At 36.2% G+C, this 23,064-nt stretch overlaps 2 protein-coding genes across 4 annotated transcripts in view; one reads left to right on the forward strand and one right to left on the reverse strand.

Annotated features, from left to right (window-relative positions):
* Positions 1 to 23,064, reverse strand: part of Eag (ether a go-go) — a 51,360-nt gene that overhangs the window by 9,614 nt on the left and 18,682 nt on the right. Inside the window, exons 3-11 of one of the 2 annotated variants that reach the window (XM_070663198.1) lie at positions 15,429 to 15,529; positions 12,588 to 12,720; positions 9,440 to 9,708; positions 8,495 to 8,794; positions 8,091 to 8,344; positions 7,385 to 7,650; positions 6,935 to 7,220; positions 6,423 to 6,786; positions 2,399 to 2,514 (exon numbers count right to left, since the gene is read on the reverse strand). In XM_070663198.1, the coding sequence (XP_070519299.1) occupies positions 2,399 to 2,514; positions 6,423 to 6,786; positions 6,935 to 7,220; positions 7,385 to 7,650; positions 8,091 to 8,344; positions 8,495 to 8,794; positions 9,440 to 9,708; positions 12,588 to 12,720; positions 15,429 to 15,529 (2,089 nt within the window). Of the gene's footprint in view, positions 1 to 2,398; positions 2,515 to 6,422; positions 6,787 to 6,934; positions 7,221 to 7,384; positions 7,651 to 8,075; positions 8,345 to 8,494; positions 8,795 to 9,439; positions 9,709 to 12,587; positions 12,721 to 15,428; positions 15,530 to 23,064 lie in introns of both variants that reach the window. The other variant, XM_070663197.1, reaches the window with a different exon arrangement.
* Positions 3,557 to 6,321, forward strand: LOC139106436 (MTOR-associated protein MEAK7). 2 transcript variants are annotated; one of them, XM_070663211.1, is made up of 2 exons: positions 3,557 to 3,867; positions 4,113 to 6,321. In XM_070663211.1, exons 1-2 carry the CDS (start codon positions 3,832 to 3,834, stop codon positions 5,445 to 5,447), a joined length of 1,371 nt encoding a protein of 456 aa, XP_070519312.1. In that variant the 5' UTR covers positions 3,557 to 3,831; the 3' UTR covers positions 5,448 to 6,321. The 2 variants fall into 2 exon arrangements, with proteins under 2 accessions (XP_070519312.1, XP_070519314.1); XM_070663213.1 differs by lacking the exon at positions 3,557 to 3,867 and adding an exon at positions 3,874 to 4,062.

The raw sequence follows: 23,064 nt of genomic DNA on the forward strand, positions 1-23,064 counted from the left end.
TTGATACGATGCCGTAAATAAAATGTATATTTCGTAAAATGCTGCTGAAAGGGCACCTAAAAACATTTTCATAATATATATATTGTATTAACATAAAATTGCGAACATTAAAAAAACATTTGCCAAAAATTATTCTTTAAATATTAATCAGTATCAAATAAAGCCTTTTAGCTAGTTCTTCTTTAATAAAATTTAAAATATATAATATAAAATATATAATGCTAGTATATTTAATGGGAACGAATGTAAAGGTTGAAGTGTTCGTGGCTACTGCCACTCTCAATTTTCTCGTGTTTCAGTATAGACGTGTGATGAAAATTTATCGCCATTTACTTTTAAGCGTATGTACACAAGTGCACGTACGTGATACCTTCCAGCTAGCATGTTACGGTATTTATTGCGTTCAGTGGATGTGGGAGTAATATTTAAACATGTGTGCAGGATGTTCTTGAATGACAATGACAAGTTCAGATGGAATCTTCGATTGATTTAGAAACGAAATATCTCTTTATGCTGTTTTAGACATCAAGATTGAAATTTCTAAAATGTAGCTAATTATAAAGATGAAACTAAACAAGATTTATTCAACACAAATTAAATAAAAAGTTAATTAAAAATTTGTTTTCCTTCTTGCAACGTGGCCAAAGATTAAATTAAATTTAGTTTGTCAATGTTACACAAAAACATTCTGCCCATATATATTTCCTCTGATTTAAAATACAATGCATGTTAATCCCACATTTGCATGATTATTATTAAAGATAAAAAGCAAATTTTACTTTAAATCTAAATTATTAATAAAAAGAATGTATTCTATTAACGATTCTTTTTAATGCATCTCTACTTAGACACTATATTAGAAACAAATTATTCTATTTTTCCTTCTATTATATTTTTTAAAATTGATAAGCAGCACTGGCTTACAGATGAAAGGATTAAAAATGGCAATAGCACGTTTAATTGATGAAACTGCGAATCATCAGAATACAAATGTGGGATTAATCCGCAGAGACACGTGCATCACGCGCCCTGTCGTGGTATATATTCATTGTATATACATATACATGTACACGAATATTGGAACAGGTATTCCGGTATTATATGCATAATGTACAGTATACATCGCGCGGTGGATATTAATAAAACTGCCACTGGTCATAACAACGGCAATCAGAATGATAAAAAATATAAATTTAATGATAAAGGATAATAATAATAATAACGTTAATAATAAAATGTGTACGTAGCGAGGAATAACGGCGAAAAAGAATTAGAGAAGAAATTAATACATAAGAAAAATAATGAAATTGCCTAAAACTTGGCCAAGGTGGCAGGACGTTCACGGTGAGCTCTTCGTCTGAATCCTGTTGAGACCGTCCGCTCACGGTCCTGGTCATGCCGATCTGGCCTTCCCCATCGGTCTTGAACCTTTTCGGAAAGAACAGGCCAGCCAAGCCGCACAATCAACAGTCACATTCAGCAACAGCCACGGAAGATACAAAAATCATTCGCGATAACTTCTCTGTACATATATCGCTCTATATTTCTCTCGTTCCTTTTCTCTTTCTCTCTTCCTTCCTCACGCATAGTCACGCAAAATGTTGCATGTGCACGCATATAAAGATGTGACAATCTATGTGTTAAAATGATCTACTGATATAACAAAGATAAATTTGAATTTTGTCAAATTTGTTTTAATTATACGCGTCTTCGCAATCTTTTAATTAATTCTTTATTTATATGTATATGATGAGCCGATTTATTAGCGCACGAAATTATTTCAGATAAAATCATGTGCTCGTTTTATTTTTAACAACAGCACGAACCTTCATTTAGAGACAAGATTAACAATTGCGTTAGATCACGGAAGATCGCGAATCATTGTACGCGTGCACACGCTTTAAATGAACTTATTGTGAATTAATATGCAAAACTTTTTTTATGATCTATCTATGTATCACGTGGGCAAATGCATTCGCTTATGTTTAGTCATGGTGTGGAAGAAATTTTTGATACAAAACTGCGCTCACTCGCATGCTCCAATAAAGTTCTTTACGATTGTCAAAACGAGTCGAAGCGGACACTTTCAAACGATTTAATCATCAGTGGCAATCAGAAGTCGTCAGCTACAAACTAATGCTTGCAATTGTAATTTTCTTGGAAAAAAAAAAAAAATCCATTCTGCGAAATTAAAATCTTCCATTTTAACGACGAAAGGAACGCTCGAAAAATTATCATGTCGTTGTATCTCGATCAGCTTGCGCTTTTCAATCTCCCAGAATGAATTCGTTTGTTACTCATATCTTTATTCCGAAAACAAGTGACTGACTTGAATTTCAGTGCATTTAATCGTATCGAACAAGTAATAGAATAAGATACACAAAAGTGTTTTTCCTACCTTGAAAAAATTTTGCGAACCAGATGATCCTGCGCTTGATCCAATTGAGGCTCATTTTTTCTCCTTTCGGCAAGCTCCTTTTCTCGACGGACATCGGCGACTTTTCGGAAGATAAGCTGCGCACAGAATTCAATTTTATTATTACACACGCCTGAAATAATGCCTGAAAAAAAAATTAGTTAATAACGATGTTATCGAAGAGAAGTGATAAAAAGAAAAATAGTTAATAAAATTAAATGTTGGTAATTATTTGTACACAATGCCATTGGCGTGTATCCTAATCTCATCCTTTACGGTACTATATATTATAATACAGTATATAATTTATTTTTTACGGTACTTAACAGAGAAGCGTTTTCGTGCTAGAGCAAAGATCGCATGGAAACAACCTGCGCTGTGTTTCGGCTTTGACGTTTTATGGACGCGCATCTCGAATGCACTCTGTGCATAGGCTAAATCATCTCATCTCATCTGCCGCTTGAAAATTGCACAGCTCGTGCAACGCGCCTATTCCCTTTGAGCGAACCGCGTCCCATCACCTTCCTCGTCCTTTCCATTCTCCATTTCAATCTGCTTTCACTCTTTCTAACTCTTTGCTTTCCACGTTCTCGCATTACGCAGAAGAAACGAACATTCGCGAGATAATCTATCGACAATTTTTTTAATAAATCATCCCCGTTTTCTTGCGCATGTGACGAACACGAAGGACGCGTGCGAGAGAAGAACTCGCCGGAACAATCGGTCGTGCTTAGACTGGATATTCGGTTTTCCTCGCTCTTTACCGATTCGTGCAACTTAAACAAATTACAAGCAATTAGATTTGCCGGCGCTGTTTGCGCTTAATAGGAAAATGCAAAGGTTTCTCATTACCTAAAAAAATCAAATAAAATAAAGAAATAAAGCCTTCTCTTATTCCGTTTTTCAGATCTCGAATTTGTACGCCGAGCGATTCGTCGGGTTCACTGGCTCGCAATCTCTTTGCGTTATCGGCAGGAGGATGTCATCTAGAGGAAAGCCCGGCGTTTCACCGTTAGTTTTTATTACTGAACAAAAGATGCACAGACGAGATGCAACGGCGGCTGACGGCGGAAGGCGGTAAGGTCGTTGGCGCAGACGCAGTGACGGAAGTCGATAGGTGCCGATGGAGTAAAAAGTACGTGGACGCAATCGTAGTAGCGAGCTGCCATCTCGCTCGCGCGTGTTGCACATAACCTTTAAATATCTCGGTGAGCGTGCTCGAGGCGGGTCGTCATCGTCGCCGTCGCCGTCGTCGTTGACGACGTGACGTGACGAGACGAGACGCGACGCGACGTGACGTAACGCAACGTAACGTGGACACTTGACGCGGCGTAGCTTCGAAAAAGGTGTATAGTAGTGCCTTCCTTTCGTCCTCGATACGTACAGGGCGACTGAATAGAAGACGAGGAAGGTGTATGAACAGTCGGGAAGGGCTACTCGCCGTACAAAAGGTTCATAATTTTTTCCACGATTTTAATTGATATCGCCCTTATCGATAGCGTAACGCGATAAAAGTCAAGTGATTTCTTTAAAGACTTTCACAATGAGTGGTCAAATGTATAGTATGTCCCGTGCAAAGTCTACAACATGTTCAAGAAAGAAAAAGACGGAATTAAATTGCATATTTGGAATTAATTGAATTAAAAGTGAGTAAAAATTAGTGGTGTTAGAATGATTGACAATACTGTTGTTTCAGATGGGTCATGGGTCAAGTCGTTCTGCTTCATCGGCAAACATACTTTCCACAGAGGAATTGACGCTAGTGGAGAACCTGTTTAAATCTATGTCCCGCAGCTCAGGTTCCATCAAACGCGAGGATATATTCAAACATTGGTCGATACATTTGGACGATACATTATTGCAGTTTGTGATCCGATTTCTCTGTCACGATCCAGGAAAGAAGGTCTCGGCTATCAACGGGGAAAATTTTGGCCGGCTTTATGTGTTTGCCGTACGCGGTAATCACGAAGAGCGTACCAATTTAATCTTTGACGGTTTTTCAGAGGAAGAGCAAAAGTACGAAATACCTACTACTTCGTTCCTTCAGTATATTCAAGCAACGATTAATTCCTATTTGAGACTACAAAAGAACTCGGGCAATGCACATTACCTCACTTGGAGCAGTATAGGCTGTACCGTTAATACGAGGCGTATAGGTATGCGTTCTCGCACTCTTTGCGAGGAATTGATTAAGTATGGAGACGTGTTAACCGTCGATCAAGTTGAAAATTGGTTTGTGACAGCTGCCACATTTAAGAATATTCAATCGCACGTTTTCCAGAATCTTTACTTAGTCTCTCAGAAGAAAAGTAGCGATAAGAATACAGGAGCGCGAGTTAACGATTTAAATCTTCTGCCATTATGCAAGGGTTTAGAAAATATACCGCATTTTCCAAGTATATTAGGCTTAGGAGACGTTTTGTTCCTAAATTTAAGTCTGCCGCACGAGTTACGTGACGAATGGCGATTTTTATTTTCGAGTCAAGTGCACGGTGAATCGTTTTCAACTATGTTAGGAAGGATCGTAATGCAAGGCGCTACGATCATTATACTTCAGGATATGGACGATCATGTGTTTGGTGGTTTTGCCTCGGACAGTTGGAAACTAGGACCGAACTTCATAGGAAATCAAACGTCATTCTTATTCAAGCTCGAACCGGAAATATTGACATTTTCGTCGACAAATTATAACAATCATTATCAGTATCTCAATCTCCATCAGCAAACGATGCCTAATGGCTTGCTTATGGGGGGACAGCTTACTTATCCCGCTCTTTGGTTGGACTGCGAATACGGCACCGGCAAATCGAGCCCAACGTGCACGACGTTTCAAAATTATATACAGCTTAGCGGTAAGGAAGATTTTAAAATCAAACACTGCGAAGTGTGGGGAGTGGGTCCAGTGCCAGACGCAGAGGAGGACGTGCGCGAAATGAAATCTGTGTTGGATCAAGATCCAACGTCAAAGGTCTTGCTAGAATTGTCAGGTCGTAAATTACATAGCGAGGGACTTCGCAAGGATCAAGAGTAATTGTGATAAATGTAAAGATTTTTATGAGAATTGGATAGACAGAGAAAAACAGGACGACGTAAAGAGAGATTATTAATTGTAAAGATATTTGCTGATATTTAAGATTGATTAACTACTCAGAGTAAAATCTATATGAATATTGTTATCAATTCTAATAATTATAATGGGATATATGCGGGTACAAGTAACGTATTTAAAATCTCATAATTATATACTGTTTACAATATGAAAAAGTCCTTCCGTTTTACCTGAGTGCGTATTTTTTGAAAGTTGAAACGAATTCACACGTGATAGCGATACGAGAAAACGCATTAACAGAAACGAATTATATTACGAAAATTGTTGTGGAAGTTCGAATGTAAAAGTTGTTTTATCCATCTGTTCGTATGAATGAATTCCGTATACATTTTTTACTGACTTACCTAAAACTATTTATTTGTAATTATTTGTCTTATGTATATTATTAGGACTTTTGTCCCTTTTTATAACGGCCTGATGTTTCTCGATTTTTGATTATTTTTCCGATCATTCGATCATACTTGTGCAATTTTATTATGTCGTGTATACGTGTATCTATGAATTCAGTACTATGATATTAAAGAATGCCGATCGTTGCGTGGCCTTGAATGCCTATCGTCTAGTGCCTGACGAGTCGTTATAATTGTTATAATTTATCGTTCTTTACGTATGTTAATTATTCATAAACGAATAAACGTGTGCCATACAAGTTGCTTTGGTTAACTAAGACTGTATAATCGTGATGTAAAGAATAAAGAGAACGTGTATACAGCCTGATGGTTTACAATTAAACAGTCAAAGGAAACCATTGCGCTAGTTAAGATCTATTAAAAGTTCAATAAACGATCAAAATCGATATTCTGTCACGTTTAATTTTACCACTATTTTTTTGCAATAAATATGTTTATCACGTTTATGAAAAGAAATTAATTTTTTATTTTATTTTAAAAGACTCACCCGATGGCTCAAGTTGTAAGTTAGGATCAGGTTCCTGGCGAAGGAGTTTGCGAAGGCTTGATAAAAATCCAACACTTCCAGTAGTCGATCTCGCTTAATTGTATGCAAATCGCAGTAAGTGAGCGCCCTAACATTCGCTGCACTCTGGCCGATCGTCGGATTTGTCCAAAAGCTATCGCCGAATACATCGCCTTTACCCAGTATCGCCACCACTTCGTCGTCTTGTATTACCTCAAGGCTGCCGGTCACGATAAAGCAAAGAGAATCGATGGATTCTCCTGTGTGATACAGGAGATCACCTGGTGCACTGTGCGACATCGTGAAGTGCATCGCCAAGGCACGCAGACACCCGTCGGACGCTAATCTAAATAGTAAACGCGCATAATTAATTAACAAAATTATATATCTTTTTATAAATATTATATTTATAGTTTAATATTATTTAATTTTTAAATCAAATTTTTAATTAAATTATTCAAAGGCACAAAGCGTCGATATATCATACAATTTACCTGAAGGCGGGATGCTCGTTGAAGACTTTTCGGTTGAGATGTACGCAAATGTCGGCCTTCATATCTTTAGGGCAGTAATTGAGAACTTTGTCCGTATCCAGACCTTTGGTCATCGCCCACGTGCTGACAACATAATCCATGACGCGCTCGCTAAGAGCTTTCGGCACTTCATGAAGCTTCATAAATTCTCTCACATTGTTCAACATATCATGATACTTGGCGGTAGCAGATGTCATTTGCTGGATGATTGTGGTGACATGACCGAAGATCGTGGCGTACAATAAAGCTAATCGAGAAATTGAGAGAAAAAAAAAATTATTTTTATCAAATAAAATATTTTTAAGTATTTTTTGTTTAGCTTAATCAAATGCGGACAATCGAAATATTTTTTTTATATATATCAGCTTGATTTGAGGATATTTATATTTAGAATAATATTAATATCCGTACCAGCGATGATCATCATGCAGATAGTGAAAATCTTCTCGTTGTCGGTTTCGGCTGCAACGTTTCCAAAGCCCACAGACGTCATGCAAGTCATTGTGAAGTAAAGAGCAGTAACATACATCGTGCGCCGTGATGGACCAGCTACAAGTTCGGGTGCAGTGCTGGCATTGGTCCACAAGTAGCTGTACGGCGACTGGGTAACATTGGCCAACTTCCACAACCACGAATATTGCACCCCATTGTCGGCGTCCGATCTTCCTATCGAATACCTTCAACGCAAGGAGGTTTCTTATAAGACCATATCAGATCCATTAAACAAATATTGCTACAGTATCAAGAGATTACATTCGAATGTGAGACACAACGCAATTTCTCTCAAATTCGCGCGAAGTGCCAGCTTCTTGTTTGTACATTTTATATATTTCTTTATCGGTACATTCACAAAATTAATATTTATATTAATAAAATATGGTCGACATTTATGATTTTTAATATAATAAAACGACAAAAAATAGAGAATTTGCAAGAAACGAGAAACTACTTTATAGTACAATAGCGATTATGATAATTCTCATTTCTGTGCATGTTTCTGTACATGGTACTGCATGTAATGATTGTATTGCGCGGTATAACCACCCCGAACGACGAGGTGTGTGTTACCTTGAATACGTGTGTGCACGTAGAGTAAAATCACCTTAATATGACGTACCAGATACAGGCCAGCCAGTGAGCAACCAACATGTAGAAACAGAGCAGAAGAATGAGCATCGCGGCACCGTACTCCAGATAACGATCTAACTTGCGTACAACTCTGCCGAGTCGTAGCAGCCGTACTACTTTCAAAGCCGAGAACAAGCTACCTATCCCGTCTTCATCGTGATCGAAGGCGTTAAATACGTCGTACGGTAAACAACTTAGTAGATCTATGAGGAACCAAGATTTTAAGTAGTTCATTCTGATTACCTGAAAGCAATCAATATGTTACGTTGTGAAAAAAAAGTATTTGATATAGCTGAAAATTATTATTAACAATTAACGATGTGTAATGCGGGTACAAATATTTTAGACACAATTAAATCGCTCATGAAAAATTTTAAGTAGAGTTAAAATTACCTTCGGATCAGATACCACTTCTCCACCAGCACCAACAAACGTTGTGTGAAAATTTAGTACAATGTCGATGAAGAATATTACGTCGACGATACTGTCTACAACTAACAGAGAGACGTCCTCGCTAGTCTTATTTTTAAACGCGACGTTATACGGCACCATAATGGCTGTGTAAAAAGTCAAACACAAGATGATCCAGTCCCAAATTGCTTTAAACGCACAATAATGTAATAAAATGTGTGGTGGCGTTTTCGGCGCTTCCTGTCTGTATTGTGGCATTACATCGCCACTCAGGGACATCATCTGGAAGAAAGAAAATATGTAATATCGAAATATGTCACGTGAAATAAATTCTTGTAAAATAAAATCATTATCAAGTTTCAAAATTAATTCGTTAAAGATTTATAACATAAAATTTATAACTCATATTTCTACCTCAAATTAATTTATGTTGAAAGTTATATGTCATAAATAAATCATTATCAAAAAGAACGAGTTATTTGCACCGTTTACATATCGATTTCTTATCCATCTATTTGATATCTCTTTCTTATAGCGAGCGTAACTCCATTAGCTTTTCACACTCCAAAGAGCTTTCGAATGTAAATAAATTTTCTAGGTTGATTTTGAAGAGAGATTCATGCAGATGTGTTCTCAGCTTTCCATTTCCCGGGGAAGTCGGCGTATTAAAAGTACATTTCTATTTCATCGATTTATAAATAAGATTTTGTATAACTCGGCTACTGTAGCCTGGCATTATCCACTTTATTAACTGCTTTGAAATTATTTTATAATTTATATGTACTTTAAAAAGCGATAAGGAAAGAGATATCGAGATACATATTTTAATAATAAATCGAAATATTATCTCAAAATGTAAAAATATAAAACAGCAAAGATGAGAGATGGCAAATTTTGATAAGATTACAAAGTGCCGGGATGACTTACATGACCTAGATGCGATTGTTTGGTGGTGGTCGGCACAGCTGTATCTTTCAGAGCCGGCAAATGGGAGCTGAACTGAGAAACTAGAACCGATCTCGATCTGGTGACTGATCTGGCGAGCTTGGCGAACTTGGAGAGACCACCTTTGGTGTCGTCCGTTTCGATGGGCTGCTTCAGGGCGGTGATGTCTCGAAATGTCAGCAGGAACAAGACCACGAGGTCCCGTTCGTTTTTTATGGGCGCTATTTGCAACAGCAGCCATAATGGTGTCTCTATAGATCGGAAAGAAAAGGGTAAGTACAACGTTGACATTATTAACAAAGAAGGGAACCGAATGGTCTAACGTTTCATTTATATCTTTTTCTCAAGCACTATATCAATCGCAGGAAGATTACGAGTTTCATATATCTAAATATTAGATTCGATTCAGCAAGTCAGCTGATTGCCAGCTCAGCTGCGAAAATTCAAAAGAATCTACACTACGTGTTAAGAAGTAAGCTCCAATAAAGTGCTTTGCTGTATACGATAATAAAATAAGCGACAGAGACAGAAAATTCATACGCAGATGAAATTTCGAGCCTAAGGGAATAAACGTTCGGTAATATTTTGCATCTACCTGTATGTAACAACTGGCTTAATTAAGCAAGCTTGTAAGCGACGGCAGCATACGAGCTACATATGAGAAGCGTCAACAAGGTACATCGACAACGGAAATGTCGACGACTATGTTTCCGAGGAATAATAAAAAAGTGTAAGTCACCAGGGTGAGAGCATAACGGCTTCAAGCTAACTTTAAGTAGAATAGAAGAGATTTTATAATTAATCGAGATAATTGTGACAGAGAAAATTTAACAATCAAATGTTTCTCGAAGAGACACAATATTTTTTTCCTTTTTTTTATTTTTATTTCAAACATTTCGTTAGATCGTCAATTTATCAATTGTAAAATATTAAGATAACACGTTTCTCGTACGTATCAAAATTATCTTGATTATTCCGACGTTAAACTTTACGCGAATACCAATCATATAGGTACTGGAATGTAAATGGCGTAATTATATAGCAACATGCGTTTATATTGTAGTAGAGAGTGTTACGCATTACTGCATTCGAAATAAACGGAAACAATATCAGAGAATAGAATATACGTTGTACTTATATCACATATAAAATAAAATTTGGTAATTAGAAAGAGGAATAACCGGTTGATTCGATTGATTAAAATGTTTTAATCTTATTAACAAGTGCCAATGTATGTAATAATTAACTGAAATTTGTTTGAGAATTTTTATATGTATATATAATTTAGAAAAAAAGTTGACGATATCATATTTAATTTAATTTTTTAATATAAATAAAGTTAACGATATTAATAAGCAGCTTCAATTTTAAAATATCATCGTTTTCTGTAATACGGTTCGTAACAATTAATTTGTCTCTCACAATTTTTCACGTGATTTATTCTTATAAGTTAATCAACCTTGCGAGTTGATAATCCTCAACGTGACGACTTTTTTTTTTTCTCTCACTTCGAAGAGAAAAATGAGCGTCATCGCATTTATCTGCTCGTCCTTTCCGACGATAAGAACTTAGTCGACCGTGATTTTCCCGACAAAAAGGTACTTAGACTCGCCAAATGAGCGGCGCAGAAATAATGTTTGCGATCTATTTTTACAACTATCGGCAAATGCTACTGTGGCAAGCGATAAACTCTCCGCTCTAGGTCTGATTACGAAAGAACGTGGCCATTTTCCACAATGTGGATGTTACAAAGAGAATATTAGAGAAAGCCTGAAACAGTTGTGAAATACTAACGATAATGGTAACAAGATTTAAATGCGCCCGGCTACTCATCGGTATAAAGGAGGAGTGACATGGGGTGATTTAATTTACTTTGTTAAAAAGTTGCTGGAATCAGAGTGGAGTCAAACATAATTAATTCCAATGCCAATTCAAGCTTATTATCGATGTGATAAAAAATTTGTTGTAAATGTCCTTCGCATAGGCTTTTAGATTCGTGGGTGACTTACTGGTGGAATTTGTGCGAGCACGCTTTTGCGAATCTGTGCTAGACATACCTCTTGGGCTACCTTTAAACAGAACGATCCTTCGTTACTACGTTTAATACGTTGTGCGTTAAGGAAGAGCGTTTTCCCTTCATGGAGAAAGTAATCTAACAACCTTCGAACTTTCAAGACGGAATTAATACGCGAGTGTCACAGCAACGACGATGCGACTTAATGACAATACGGCCAGCGAAACACGAAACTCATTGATGATGTATGCAGATAGTTACGTTCCGATATTCCATCAAATATTATGCATGCACATTGATACATCTCGTGCCTCGAGGCGTTTTCGCAAAACGAGAATCGACGGTTTCGCTATTAGCAATTGTTATTACAGACATTAATAACTGCGATACATAACATTTCATAACGCTATAAATCTACGATCAATTAGAAAGAAAAAGAAGAAAAAAAAAAAAGAAAAAAAAAAGTTCGTACTTTACTTCCCCGCATTTCCAGCATTGAGCGTATCCTAATTAACGCAACGACGCTGTTATGCTGGCAAAACGTCGGTTCCTCTACGTTAACCGGTGGCGTTTTGTTTTCCATTAAATACATAGACTCGGCTGATTGCCGGGTACCTCTAACGTTTCCGCACCGTGCACAATACATAAAATGCATGGTGGCGCAATAGGAAACTAGATGCCGGTCCGATAAACACGCGCATGCAAATTTCGTGCAATAACTTTCTGGCCGAGATTCCACGTGGAGTTTTTCTCTCCTCAATTCGAGCCACCTTTTTGCACGGCCATCCAATTATCCTGCGTGATAAACACATGAAGAAGAACGTACTCGGCATCGATTTCGTCGCGACGTGCGAACGCAAAAAATAGAAAAAAAAAAAAAAAAATTGCATTCCACGGTAATAACATCACGCGAGTAATTTATCCGGCTTAAATAAATCATCGGCGAATAATTTCTCACGTTCCGTGGAATTGTCCTACGTTTGCGATGGAACTGTTATTCTTTTTTGCATATCAAATGCCGAGAACGCTACGACGAAAACCGTCGATACTCGTAAAAAGCCACGAACGCCACATTTAAGCCCTTGCATGCGGAAGAGGGTATAGATAATGACTCACTGGTCTTCTTGTATAACAAGATCTCGAATTGATCGTGAATTTGACCCTCGAGGCACTCCTCAATTCTGGCGATCGTTTCCTTGTCCGTTAGCTCTCCATACATGAATCCGCAGCGGCATGACTTTTGCATAACCTGGAAAGTATAAAGAGGACACATGAAGTATTTACTACAGCTCATTGTTGCGGCGCTACGTTATCACACTACAGCCATGTAATTGTAAGGTGTACGCGCGGACATGATAAACGCGACACGATTTACGAATGATAAAAAAAAAAAGAGAAAAAGAAAAAAAAAGAGAAACAATCAATCGGGCAATATTGTAAACTGATAATGCGGGCAAATTGTATTTTCAAACTAAAACTTGTGTATGAAGACATATAATGCATAATGCAACACTTTCGATTGTATATTAAACGTTGTAAACAGAAGCAGACTTGTGAATAAAGTGTTTCTTTAAATAGCGATCTCGTGGATCGATAACGTCGATAAAAGTTGACCCGATACGTTATCAAATGCCGACGAAAGCGAGAAACAGCTTGTGCCACTCGTACAGGATATCGAACATAGGTGATACCGTGTTTTTCGACCTCGAAGCAGATTTATTAATCCCGTAGTGCTGACCTTTAAATCCCTGCGATTCGCAAACGCAACAGGAACGAAATATAACTTCAATTCCCGACGAAATCCGCAATCGCCACAAAGCGCGTACTTTTAATTGGACACGAAATCTTGCAAAAGGTACGGCATTCGAAAAAAAAAGGAATATCTGTTTGACATGTAAAGAAAAATTTATAACAGAAAAGTAGGAATCTTCTACGATTTTTTAACGTGCTGCCAATATCTTTTTTTTTTAAACTACACATGATTACTAAAAAGATTTATTTTAACGTTATCGAAATATATTTCGTTCGTATCTGACGTTTCAATATTTGTAGCATGCAGATGCGTGATAAAACGGTACGAAATAGTGCACATTTCCCGTATGCAACGACGGACCTATTGTGTTAGTTGCATTTTTTTATGTTTTCCGCACAATAAAAAGAAAGAAAAATATACACTTTTAAAAATGGACAGGCAGAAACACATGGACGTAATATTGTTGATTGACGTGAACACAGAAGCCCGCTTTTCGAAGCAGAACTTGAAAAAGCGGATTTTCCAAATAAAAAGAAGAATTTTATGATTGCCTGATTATATATTAACCCGATTACGCCTTTGAGGCTGTTAAAGGTAATAACTGTAATAAGATTAAAGTCATAATTTTCCTTGATAAAACTGCGTGGCTACGTGGGCAGAATTGAGACAGTTTACAAACGAAAGGTCACAAATGCAGCGGTTTTTTCTCTCCACATTATTAAGTAGAATTATTATTTTTTAACAAGAAGAGAAATCATTATAAAAAAAAGAAAAAAAAACTTGCCACTCTCCATTCAGTCGATCAAAGTTTTTGCATTTAAAATCATATGTTTCTTTAATGTAAAATAATAATTATATATATTCGTTGAAAAATATACATGGGCTCAAAAATGCGTAACATGACCATTCTTCGCCGTCAATCCGAGTGGAAATTCACTCGACTATTCTGATTTTACGGTTACCCGAGTGGAAATTGATTCCCACCGTTACCTAATAATTAGCTAGCCAACTCGTCGTTCATCTCGTGGATGTCTAGCAAAACTGTCGAGTACTAAGCCAGAAATGTAACACTCGAAACGTACTTGGCACTAGATAATTATTACTAACTAATAACGAGCTCGAAAAGCTTGATATCTAAACGTTTTGAGCGTCACATTTCTGGCTCTGTACTAGACAGTTTTGCTAGACAACCACGAGACAACAGTCACGGATTTGCTAGCTAGTTTTTAGACAACGGTCAGACTCAATTTTTCACTCGGGATTACTTTCATTTTTTCAGCTGTAAATAAATCACCGAAAATATCTTTGATCCGATTTTCAGTAATGGAGTTTGTGAAGCCCAGATCCATGTATCTTTTCAAACAATAGAATCGGAACACTGAGAGTCTTGCAGAAACGAGAGTGGTCAGTACTTCTGCTACGCTGGCACTTCGGTTGAGAGTTCAACTAGAGCTGAGTCACGTTCAGTCGAGTAAACGTCGAGAAATATTTCGGAATATTGGAAGAAAAATAAAACATTTACGAGATTATTAAAAGAAAACGAAAAAGCAAAAAACAAACCTAGAGAAACCAATACAATTATGCAACGACAAGTTCTGTTAATTCCATTTACGTGATAATAAAATTAAAAATAATTCAAAAGAAATGACGTTGCAAAATGGTATAAAATAATAATGTACAAAGTTAATACATAATAATAATTTTCAAATTCAAATTAATAAAGCTGTAAATTAATCAAGCTGAGAAGTAATACATTTGCTACCGATTATCCGCACAAAGCTTTGAGAGATGTATAATATCACCGGTATAAAACAAATTGATATAAGTAAAACGACGTATTTTTAATATAATTTAATAATTTTAGTATGTAAATTGTTGTACGATATTCTTATTTAAATGTTCAAGCTGCTGAAAAAGCATGACGCCCCGCATAACCCATGTTCAGATAATTGGCGGTTGAATAAAGTCTATGTATGCGTGTACGTAATAAATTAAATACATCTGTGACACTTGGCACAACATCTAATTAATTAATTAATTTAAAATAGTCAATGCGATGTGTTAATTTATGCGTGAAATGTACTTCGTGAGTTATGCGATTGCGTCGAGTAAATACAATTATACGAAAGTGCTATCATAGTGGTATCGCTGTAAAGAGGAAAGAACAAACCAAATATCAGTAATATCAAATAACGTACACGTACCTCGGCACGATTGTAACCGGAGATCTTGACGAAACTCTCGTTACAATAAACTATCGGGAAGTCGACGATCTGGGCGTTTGCTAGTAGGAAACTGCTGTCGGCTGTAAAAAAAAATACCATTTATTAAGAACATTATTTTTCTGCATAGCAATATAATTTATAAATATGAATTTTTTTCTTGCTTTAAAAAAAAAAGCATTATCGTCTTCGATTAGCTACTTATATCATACCATCTTTATATGAATTTATTTATTACATCTTTCTTTTCATTTGGATATAAATATATCTATAACTTGCAATTATACTAATGCACATATTTTCAGTATTAATATTGAACCGTTGCAAGATATTTCGCAGTAGAGTAGATCTGTCTTTTTGTTCCTTCTCCTCTCTTTCTCTCTGTCTCGTATAAATCTACATTACTTGGCTAATGGATGTCCCAATTTTTTTAACGTGCACCAGAGTTCATTTAAAGTTTCTCGATAAATTATAAGCGAAAATTAACAATGGAGATACAGCGTGTTTGGGCCCATAATAACGCAGTCTCGCGAAAAGAAAATAGAACGAAGAATTTAAACCAAGTCATGTTTTATCGTACTTATCCAATTAGTCGTCGTATTTAATTAGCGTTCAATTTGCTCGCCAATGACAATAGGTGCCCATAAATATATTTCATAAATGACGGGGGAGAAACGCACATTCTCCGTTCACATCATGCAAAATTAAATTAAAAAATCTTATTTTATTACATGTGAATAATAGAGCTATGACCTGCGGCGATCGAAATTAATTATCGCATCGAGATTTGCAGCACAATAATTTATAATAGCTTATTGCATCGTAATTACCGTTAAATCATTATTGTGGCTAATGTTAGTAATAATTGTATTCACATATTTATTATCGTGATAACAATAGGCGCGTTCAACGGAAAACAATTCTTTTACAAATCCCCAGTAAAGAATGTTGTGGGCGCTAACGATTAGGATATCCAAGTCTCGCAAACGTTTATTTAATGCGATAAAAATGTGCGAAGGACGTTTGTAAAATTTAAAAGCATCGTACGCCCGAGCGCCGTAATATCGCGACACAGGAATTCGAGAGCGCTGCAAGAAGAGTTGTGACAACAATAAGCGGAGGACGCGATCGTTATTTCACCGACTTCGTTTACCAAGTATCTCTTAAATCTTAAACGAAAACGATCGTCTAACAATCTAGCTATGGAGGGCACGAATAGGTACTCATTCGCTAACAATCGTTGAGATCGTCGCAATGGTACACGATAAACAATACTTGTGCTTCAATACGGCGAAAGTCTTATATTCGAACTTTATAATCGATAATAAGTATTGCATACTACGGCTCAAAATAATTTTAAAACAAGCCGATTAAGTGGTAGCTACATAAACTTATTGAAATGTTCTTTTTTTTTCTTTTTTTTTTTTTTTTTCGTTTAAAGCTACAGTTCTGTCTACCGTTACTATTCTCTCCGTAGTCTCTCACAGGGAGGCAGATGCACTTTTCTCAACACAGAATTTCTAAAGGAAATCCTGTTGCATTATATGCGTTTTAAAATAGTACGTGCTATTCTTCTGTGCACAAATGTGAGGCGTAGAATGTGAATGTGTGGATGAATGTAGGTGAATACGTGTAATCGTGTAATGTAGCAGGTATGCCTGCAACATCCGTAATATGAATTGGTCGAAGTTTTCAACGATTCTATGGAGTGCTTTCGAGAGGGTAAAAGTGCCTCCTCGATTAAAAGTGGCTCCTTGTAATATCAACGCTTTGCTCCTCTTCCTCTCGCCGCTACTCTGTTTCTTATTGAATTTAGTTGCGTTAACGTAGGCTTTAAATAATAATTATTAAACAATTTTTCAAAGGTTATTATTAAAGTTATCGCATAACTTTATTCATAAAGTAAATCCTGTTTCTAACAATGGTACTTCTTCTTTAAAATTTGCCCCTTTCAGTTAAAAAGTTTTACAATGAAACCCAAAGATCCCAATTTATTACCGTGAATTCTTTCAAAATAGCGGAAATAACCGTGGTTCATTGCAATTACGGACTACCGGTGATAGATCGCTTTTCGTCGTCGACTGATAATTAATTACCGCTAGTTACGTCGTTATGTTTTATTGTCGCGCAACAAATATTTTCTTTCGGCTTGCGAAAGCAAAGCTACAAGGCGATAGAACTTCTAGTTATGTATATTTAAGTCTAAATAATTTAACTAAAACATATGCACAAAAATATGCCTGAAGAAATTATACCTTTTTTTTAATTATATTCCCTCTTTTCTTTTCTCTCACTCTCTCTCCCTCTCTTTTTTAACATCGGCGAGTCCAATTATTTTTAACTACAATTTATAAACTGTATTTAAGCTTTTCCTTGATGGTACAAAAGACGCAATGCTATCTTATACAACTTCAGTTAAGTTTCTACTTAATCATCTTGTGTGATCGATAGTCGTGCCGTCGGTGAGCATGCGAATCATCATTACTTCAAAATAAAGGAAAAGGCAGATTCGGGATTATCGCAAAAGATTTGTTATGCATTAAACATGAGGACACATGTTCGCAGTTGTACGCGATAAATTTCGACATTGCAAACTCAGATCGCCATCAACGAGCAAATTTTTATTATTATTAATTACTCAAGAAATTGGCGTAACTTATCAAAGCATTAATATAAAATTTTACGTTGTTCCGCTTCGAATTATAAGTATTCGCGTTAACGAGCACTATGTTTAGATCGATCGAAATTTACTTTGAAAGACCTTCAAAAATGATGAAAAATATTCGTAATGGAACGAATGTGGTCTTTCCTTCTGCAGTTGTGACGTTGCGTCATCCACGTAAACGTCGACGCAAGTCACGGACGCGAATCGGGAATGCTTTTAATGGACTTTTCTACTTAGAGGCCAATGAAATGCAACCGACATTTCCTTTTTTCCGTAGAACCATATCTTTCGTTTAAACATTGAGTTAAGATGGAAAAAATAAAGGTGAAAGCAGAAAAAGCAAGAATTACATGTGTGTATAAATTAATACAATCATATAAATTTTTGTAATATTTTTCACGAGTATAAAGAAGATTTACACATTAAAAAAAAAAAAAAAATAAGAAATACACCAAATCAAATAAAACGATAAATCAAAAGGGTGGCATGTAATCTTACAATCGATCGATCAGATTCTCAACATAGTTATAATTGAACCTTACGATGGAAGTAACTTTCACGCGATATGATAAACGCAATTCAGCATTTATTAAATGCTTTGCATACGGAAAAATTATAAAATCTTATTAGTAAAATATAAGATAAAATACAATATCACTTTTTTCTATTTACAGCCGTATCGTATTTTATTTTCGGTACCAACAATTCTGTTTCAATTACATTCGACAAGGTGTAAAATTTTTAGTCCTTATCGTATCAAAACGTTTTATTTTCGGAAGAACGACAGAGAAAGGAAGAGAGAAAGAGAGAAACAAAGAGGAATGGAGCGCAGAAAAATTACGGAACTACGGCGGACGGTTTCAAACCAATTAATGCTGCTACGATCCCGGGAGGAAGTTAATTGAGACGAATGATACGCCGAAAAGAATTGAAGAGTTCGCTGTGAACCACTTCGGACCAGGCGGATCGATGAAACGCATTAAAAAGATTTAGATTACGGGCGGATAGTGGTTCAAAACTCCGACGCCGTCGCGTCGAGCAACTTTCTAGCACGAAATAAATTTCAGGACGAAGGAGTTTTCGAAGAATTAAAAAAGTAACGGCACAAGGGCGCGCTTCGAAGAGTCTATTGGCTTCGAGCAATGTGCTGTATGCCCGCGACCGATGATTTCCGTGATTTATTTAAATGACAAAAGAGAGTTTATCACGAGATCAATCTATTCTCGTAGAACTCGCTGTCTAAAAGTATTTGACTTCCAAGTTTCTTTCGCCGTTACTTGATAAATATAAGATAGAAATAGAGCGTTCTCCATAATTTTCCGAGATAATCACATAACAAGTAGAAAAATTTCCATACTGCGTGTTATTAATCTTTACTTGTATTAATTTACGACTTTCGGTGTAACCTTCTTGTAAATTTGAAGATGATTTATGTCCTGCGACAGCCCGTTACCCTGTTCAAATCTGAACACGCATATCTCGATAAAAACACACAAATTTTATTCCTTTTAAATAAGACGGCTTACTAAGGTGTTTTACTGAAACCGATTGCTACATTTGTTTTTCTTTTTTATTTTTCTGTACAACGTGGTGAAAAGAATATTCGTTTATGTAATATAACTAAATAAATATATTACAAAGTATTCATTTATAAAACATGCGGAGGAAATATTATCCGTTTTAATTAACGTGACAGAAAATAAATCGTAAAAAAAAAATAAAAGTAATGAAAGAAAAATATAAAAATTGCATGCACAAATTTGTCGGCACGATGACGTGTCGTAATACATATTGGATTTCACGAAAATAAATACTCTGCGAGCTTTAAGATGAATCCTAACAAAATCCCAGTAATAAGCCTGAAGTCAATCGAGCATTATAAGATCTAAAAAGTGAAGGAGACGTGCTTCGTGAGCCGCGAAAGTAGATATCAGCTTAATTTTTATTTTAATTTATAAATTTTCATTACTATTATTTTACAGCGTGTAATATACTTTTTCTCCGCGACGTATTGTCCCTTAGGAAATTCAGAAGAATCGGACAGTTAAACTTGTCATACAGTTTTTTCCCACGTGATTTCTTCGTACTTAACACATGGGATATTTATCGCGTAGAAATGTCGAGTGTTCTCGCGTAGGAAAAATGTCGAGCTTCGCTACTCACGAAAGCCTGATTTCATGTTTTCTATAACGGTAGCGTTATCACACTACCGTGATTTACTAACCAGATAATCTATCTATACTTTAAACAAACATAAAAAGCACCAACTTGCCAAACTAATCTCTCGATGGATTTACCTTTCTATTATAATTTTAACGCGGCACGTTATTCGAACTTTAAACTTCGGGACGTCTTATCCGAGAATAAATCAAGTTAATAAGTGAAACTGTCTTATATAAGCGTTATTTCAGTACAAATAAATATATAATCAATGTCGGGGGTATCAAAGAACCGTGCATGACTAAAAGTGTTGATCGTTTATAACATGCTTCTAAATTTAATACCCTGCAATCATTTAAAAAGTGCGTCAAACCGTTTCCGATTCTTTATTATGCAAAAAAAAAAATTTACGAGAGTCTCATTAGCTGATTAAGTTAAAAGAGACGGCAAATTCTACCCCTTCAGAAAACGATTACGCACGTGGTGATCGTGTCTGATGGTCGGCAGCAAGTAAGGTCAGGCCGACCTTACTTAATCTTGATTCGCACGCGAGTAACTCTCGCGACTCAAGTTAGATCGGGTCAAGGTGCAGCCAGTATACTTGCATGCGCTTACAGTTGGTCTTAACATACAACAGTCGAGTTTTTGCATTGAGCTGGACAAGCCACCGTCCGCGTCCGAGGTTCTCAAACACTAAAGTCTTTACGATTCCGGTATCAAGATGGACTTGACACAGTAATCGTGACACCTCCCGCAAATGAATTGTTCAATACCCGTAGGATATTGCGCGTGATAAAATTTTTATATATCCGAAAGGGTATTTTAACTATAAATGGAAAATTTTATTCATAAATAAATAATCTTAAGTCTATGAATAAATATCGACATTTTTATTCATCCGTATTTTTATTCGAAAGACCTTTGTCATGTACCGGAAATAAGTTTACCTGTATTTTAAAATATAATTATATACGAAATATCAATTTTCATGCACTTCTATTTATATGTATAGGCTTGTTAAACAATTTTTTTTTTTTTTATTATTATTACGTTTTGAGAATACGAAAAGTGGTTACGTTAAAACATGTTAGTGGCTTATTATCGCGTCCTCTCACAAACGCAATGCGTCATAATTGTACTTTCTATTAGCATAATGCGGATTTTGTAAAACATATTATTTTACGTATAGCATGTGTTTTACAAAGCAATCATATAGATTGTAGTGACACGCAAAATGTGTATTTTACTTTATTTCTTAAATTAAATGTGATATCATAAATATAAAAAGTTTTTTAATAATTTCCAACTCTACCTAGTTGTGTTTAATAAAAGAGTTCCGTAAGATGTAATGGAGAAAATTGTAGATAATAATGAAAGCAACATTTAACATTAGAGCGGATACATGACTGGTATGAAACATGATATCCTGTGATATATGTTGTTTAATTTGGAAAGTAACTATATATGTTCCTTGCATGAATTATTGTGCTCGAAACTTGGGGAACAGAGAAAACGGTGATATACTATATCACTGTGGCGGCGGATTATACATATTTGATGAGTATTAAGTCTTCCGCGAGATTATGAAATTAACCGACATTTTTGCCAGATTATTTCATTACGTACATATATTATACGTAATAAATGAATAATTAATTTTTCATGTATATGATCAGCCTTTAATACGTTCAATTGCCTCCCATAATTGCTCGGCGTCGATTCATATTATAATAATCGCAGTAAAACACTATTTCTTTACGTGTAATTATTTGTTAATAATTAATTCGTTAAAACCATATTTCGACATTTTCATAAAAGTAATAACGATGTTTGTATAAAACAGAAATTAGCTGTATGTAGGGAATTTAAAAAGCTTTACTCCAAGTACCACATTTTTCTCTGATTTATTAAGCTCTATATCCACCATCGCGACACAATTTTTCATCACGCGGAAAGGAATAGCTCAAAAATAAGAAGACATTAAGTCACGAGGTAAAAGTCGATCGCGCAGCGAGAAGCTCCAGCATCGAAAACTATGGTTACCACATTCTTTTGTGTCCAACACGTTATTACGACGACGGAGCCACACGTTTGTGAATTGTACGAGAATCGAGACGACGTTCCAATTCGAATGCAGTTCTTTTCTGCGCAGCAACGCTTGTACTCAATTTAATACATCGTGACCATAAAGGGGATACCGAAATCTACGTCGCCAGAGTCAAATAAATGTAGCATAAAATCGCCAAAACAGCAATCGCTCTACAAAATAAACCAGATTAAAAAAAAAATTCCTACTACGTGGAAATATATTGCTGCAACATTTTCGAGATAATAATTAGCGCGAGTAAATCTCATACGATTTTCGACCTTAAACACAAAGTCCAAGAATAAATTGTACATAAAAAAATTTTATATGTATCAGTTTCAACTTCCCTCGTGCCGCATTCCGCTCGATTTCGATCGGACCAACTATATCGCGGGCTTCTAAATTCGTCGCTTTTCATGGTACAGGAATTTTCGTCGCACGCGACGTCGTCCCCTCGCAAAGACTTTTCCCAAAGACTCCTTTATCGGGGACGGCACGCAGTACCTCTCCGCGGATACCTCCTGTCCCACCGCCGTAAAACTGCAACGATTACGAATGATTTATCGCCGGGACGCGCGGATCGCGTGTTGTCGCGTTTCTTAATGTGCGTCGAGACACGAATTCTCGTCAACGACGACCGCTGCCAAGGCTACTTCGAGAGGCACGTGGATACGGAAACTTGAAACCCGCACGGATCGTACTTAGTT

The sequence above is a fragment of the Cardiocondyla obscurior genome, linkage group LG11 (assembly GCF_019399895.1).
Source record: "Cardiocondyla obscurior isolate alpha-2009 linkage group LG11, Cobs3.1, whole genome shotgun sequence".
Classification (NCBI taxonomy): domain Eukaryota; kingdom Metazoa; phylum Arthropoda; class Insecta; order Hymenoptera; family Formicidae; genus Cardiocondyla; species Cardiocondyla obscurior.

What these genes read in the sequence shown, in the direction of transcription:
- LOC139106436 (XM_070663211.1), top strand. Translation starts at nt 3,832, where the DNA reads ATGAACAGTCGGGAAGGGCTACTCGCCGTACAAAAG. An exon ending in GGCTACTCGCCGTACAAAAG is followed by an intron (nt 3,868 to 4,112) that starts GTTCATAATTTT and finishes CTGTTGTTTCAG; the next exon opens with ATGGGTCATGGGTCAAGTCG.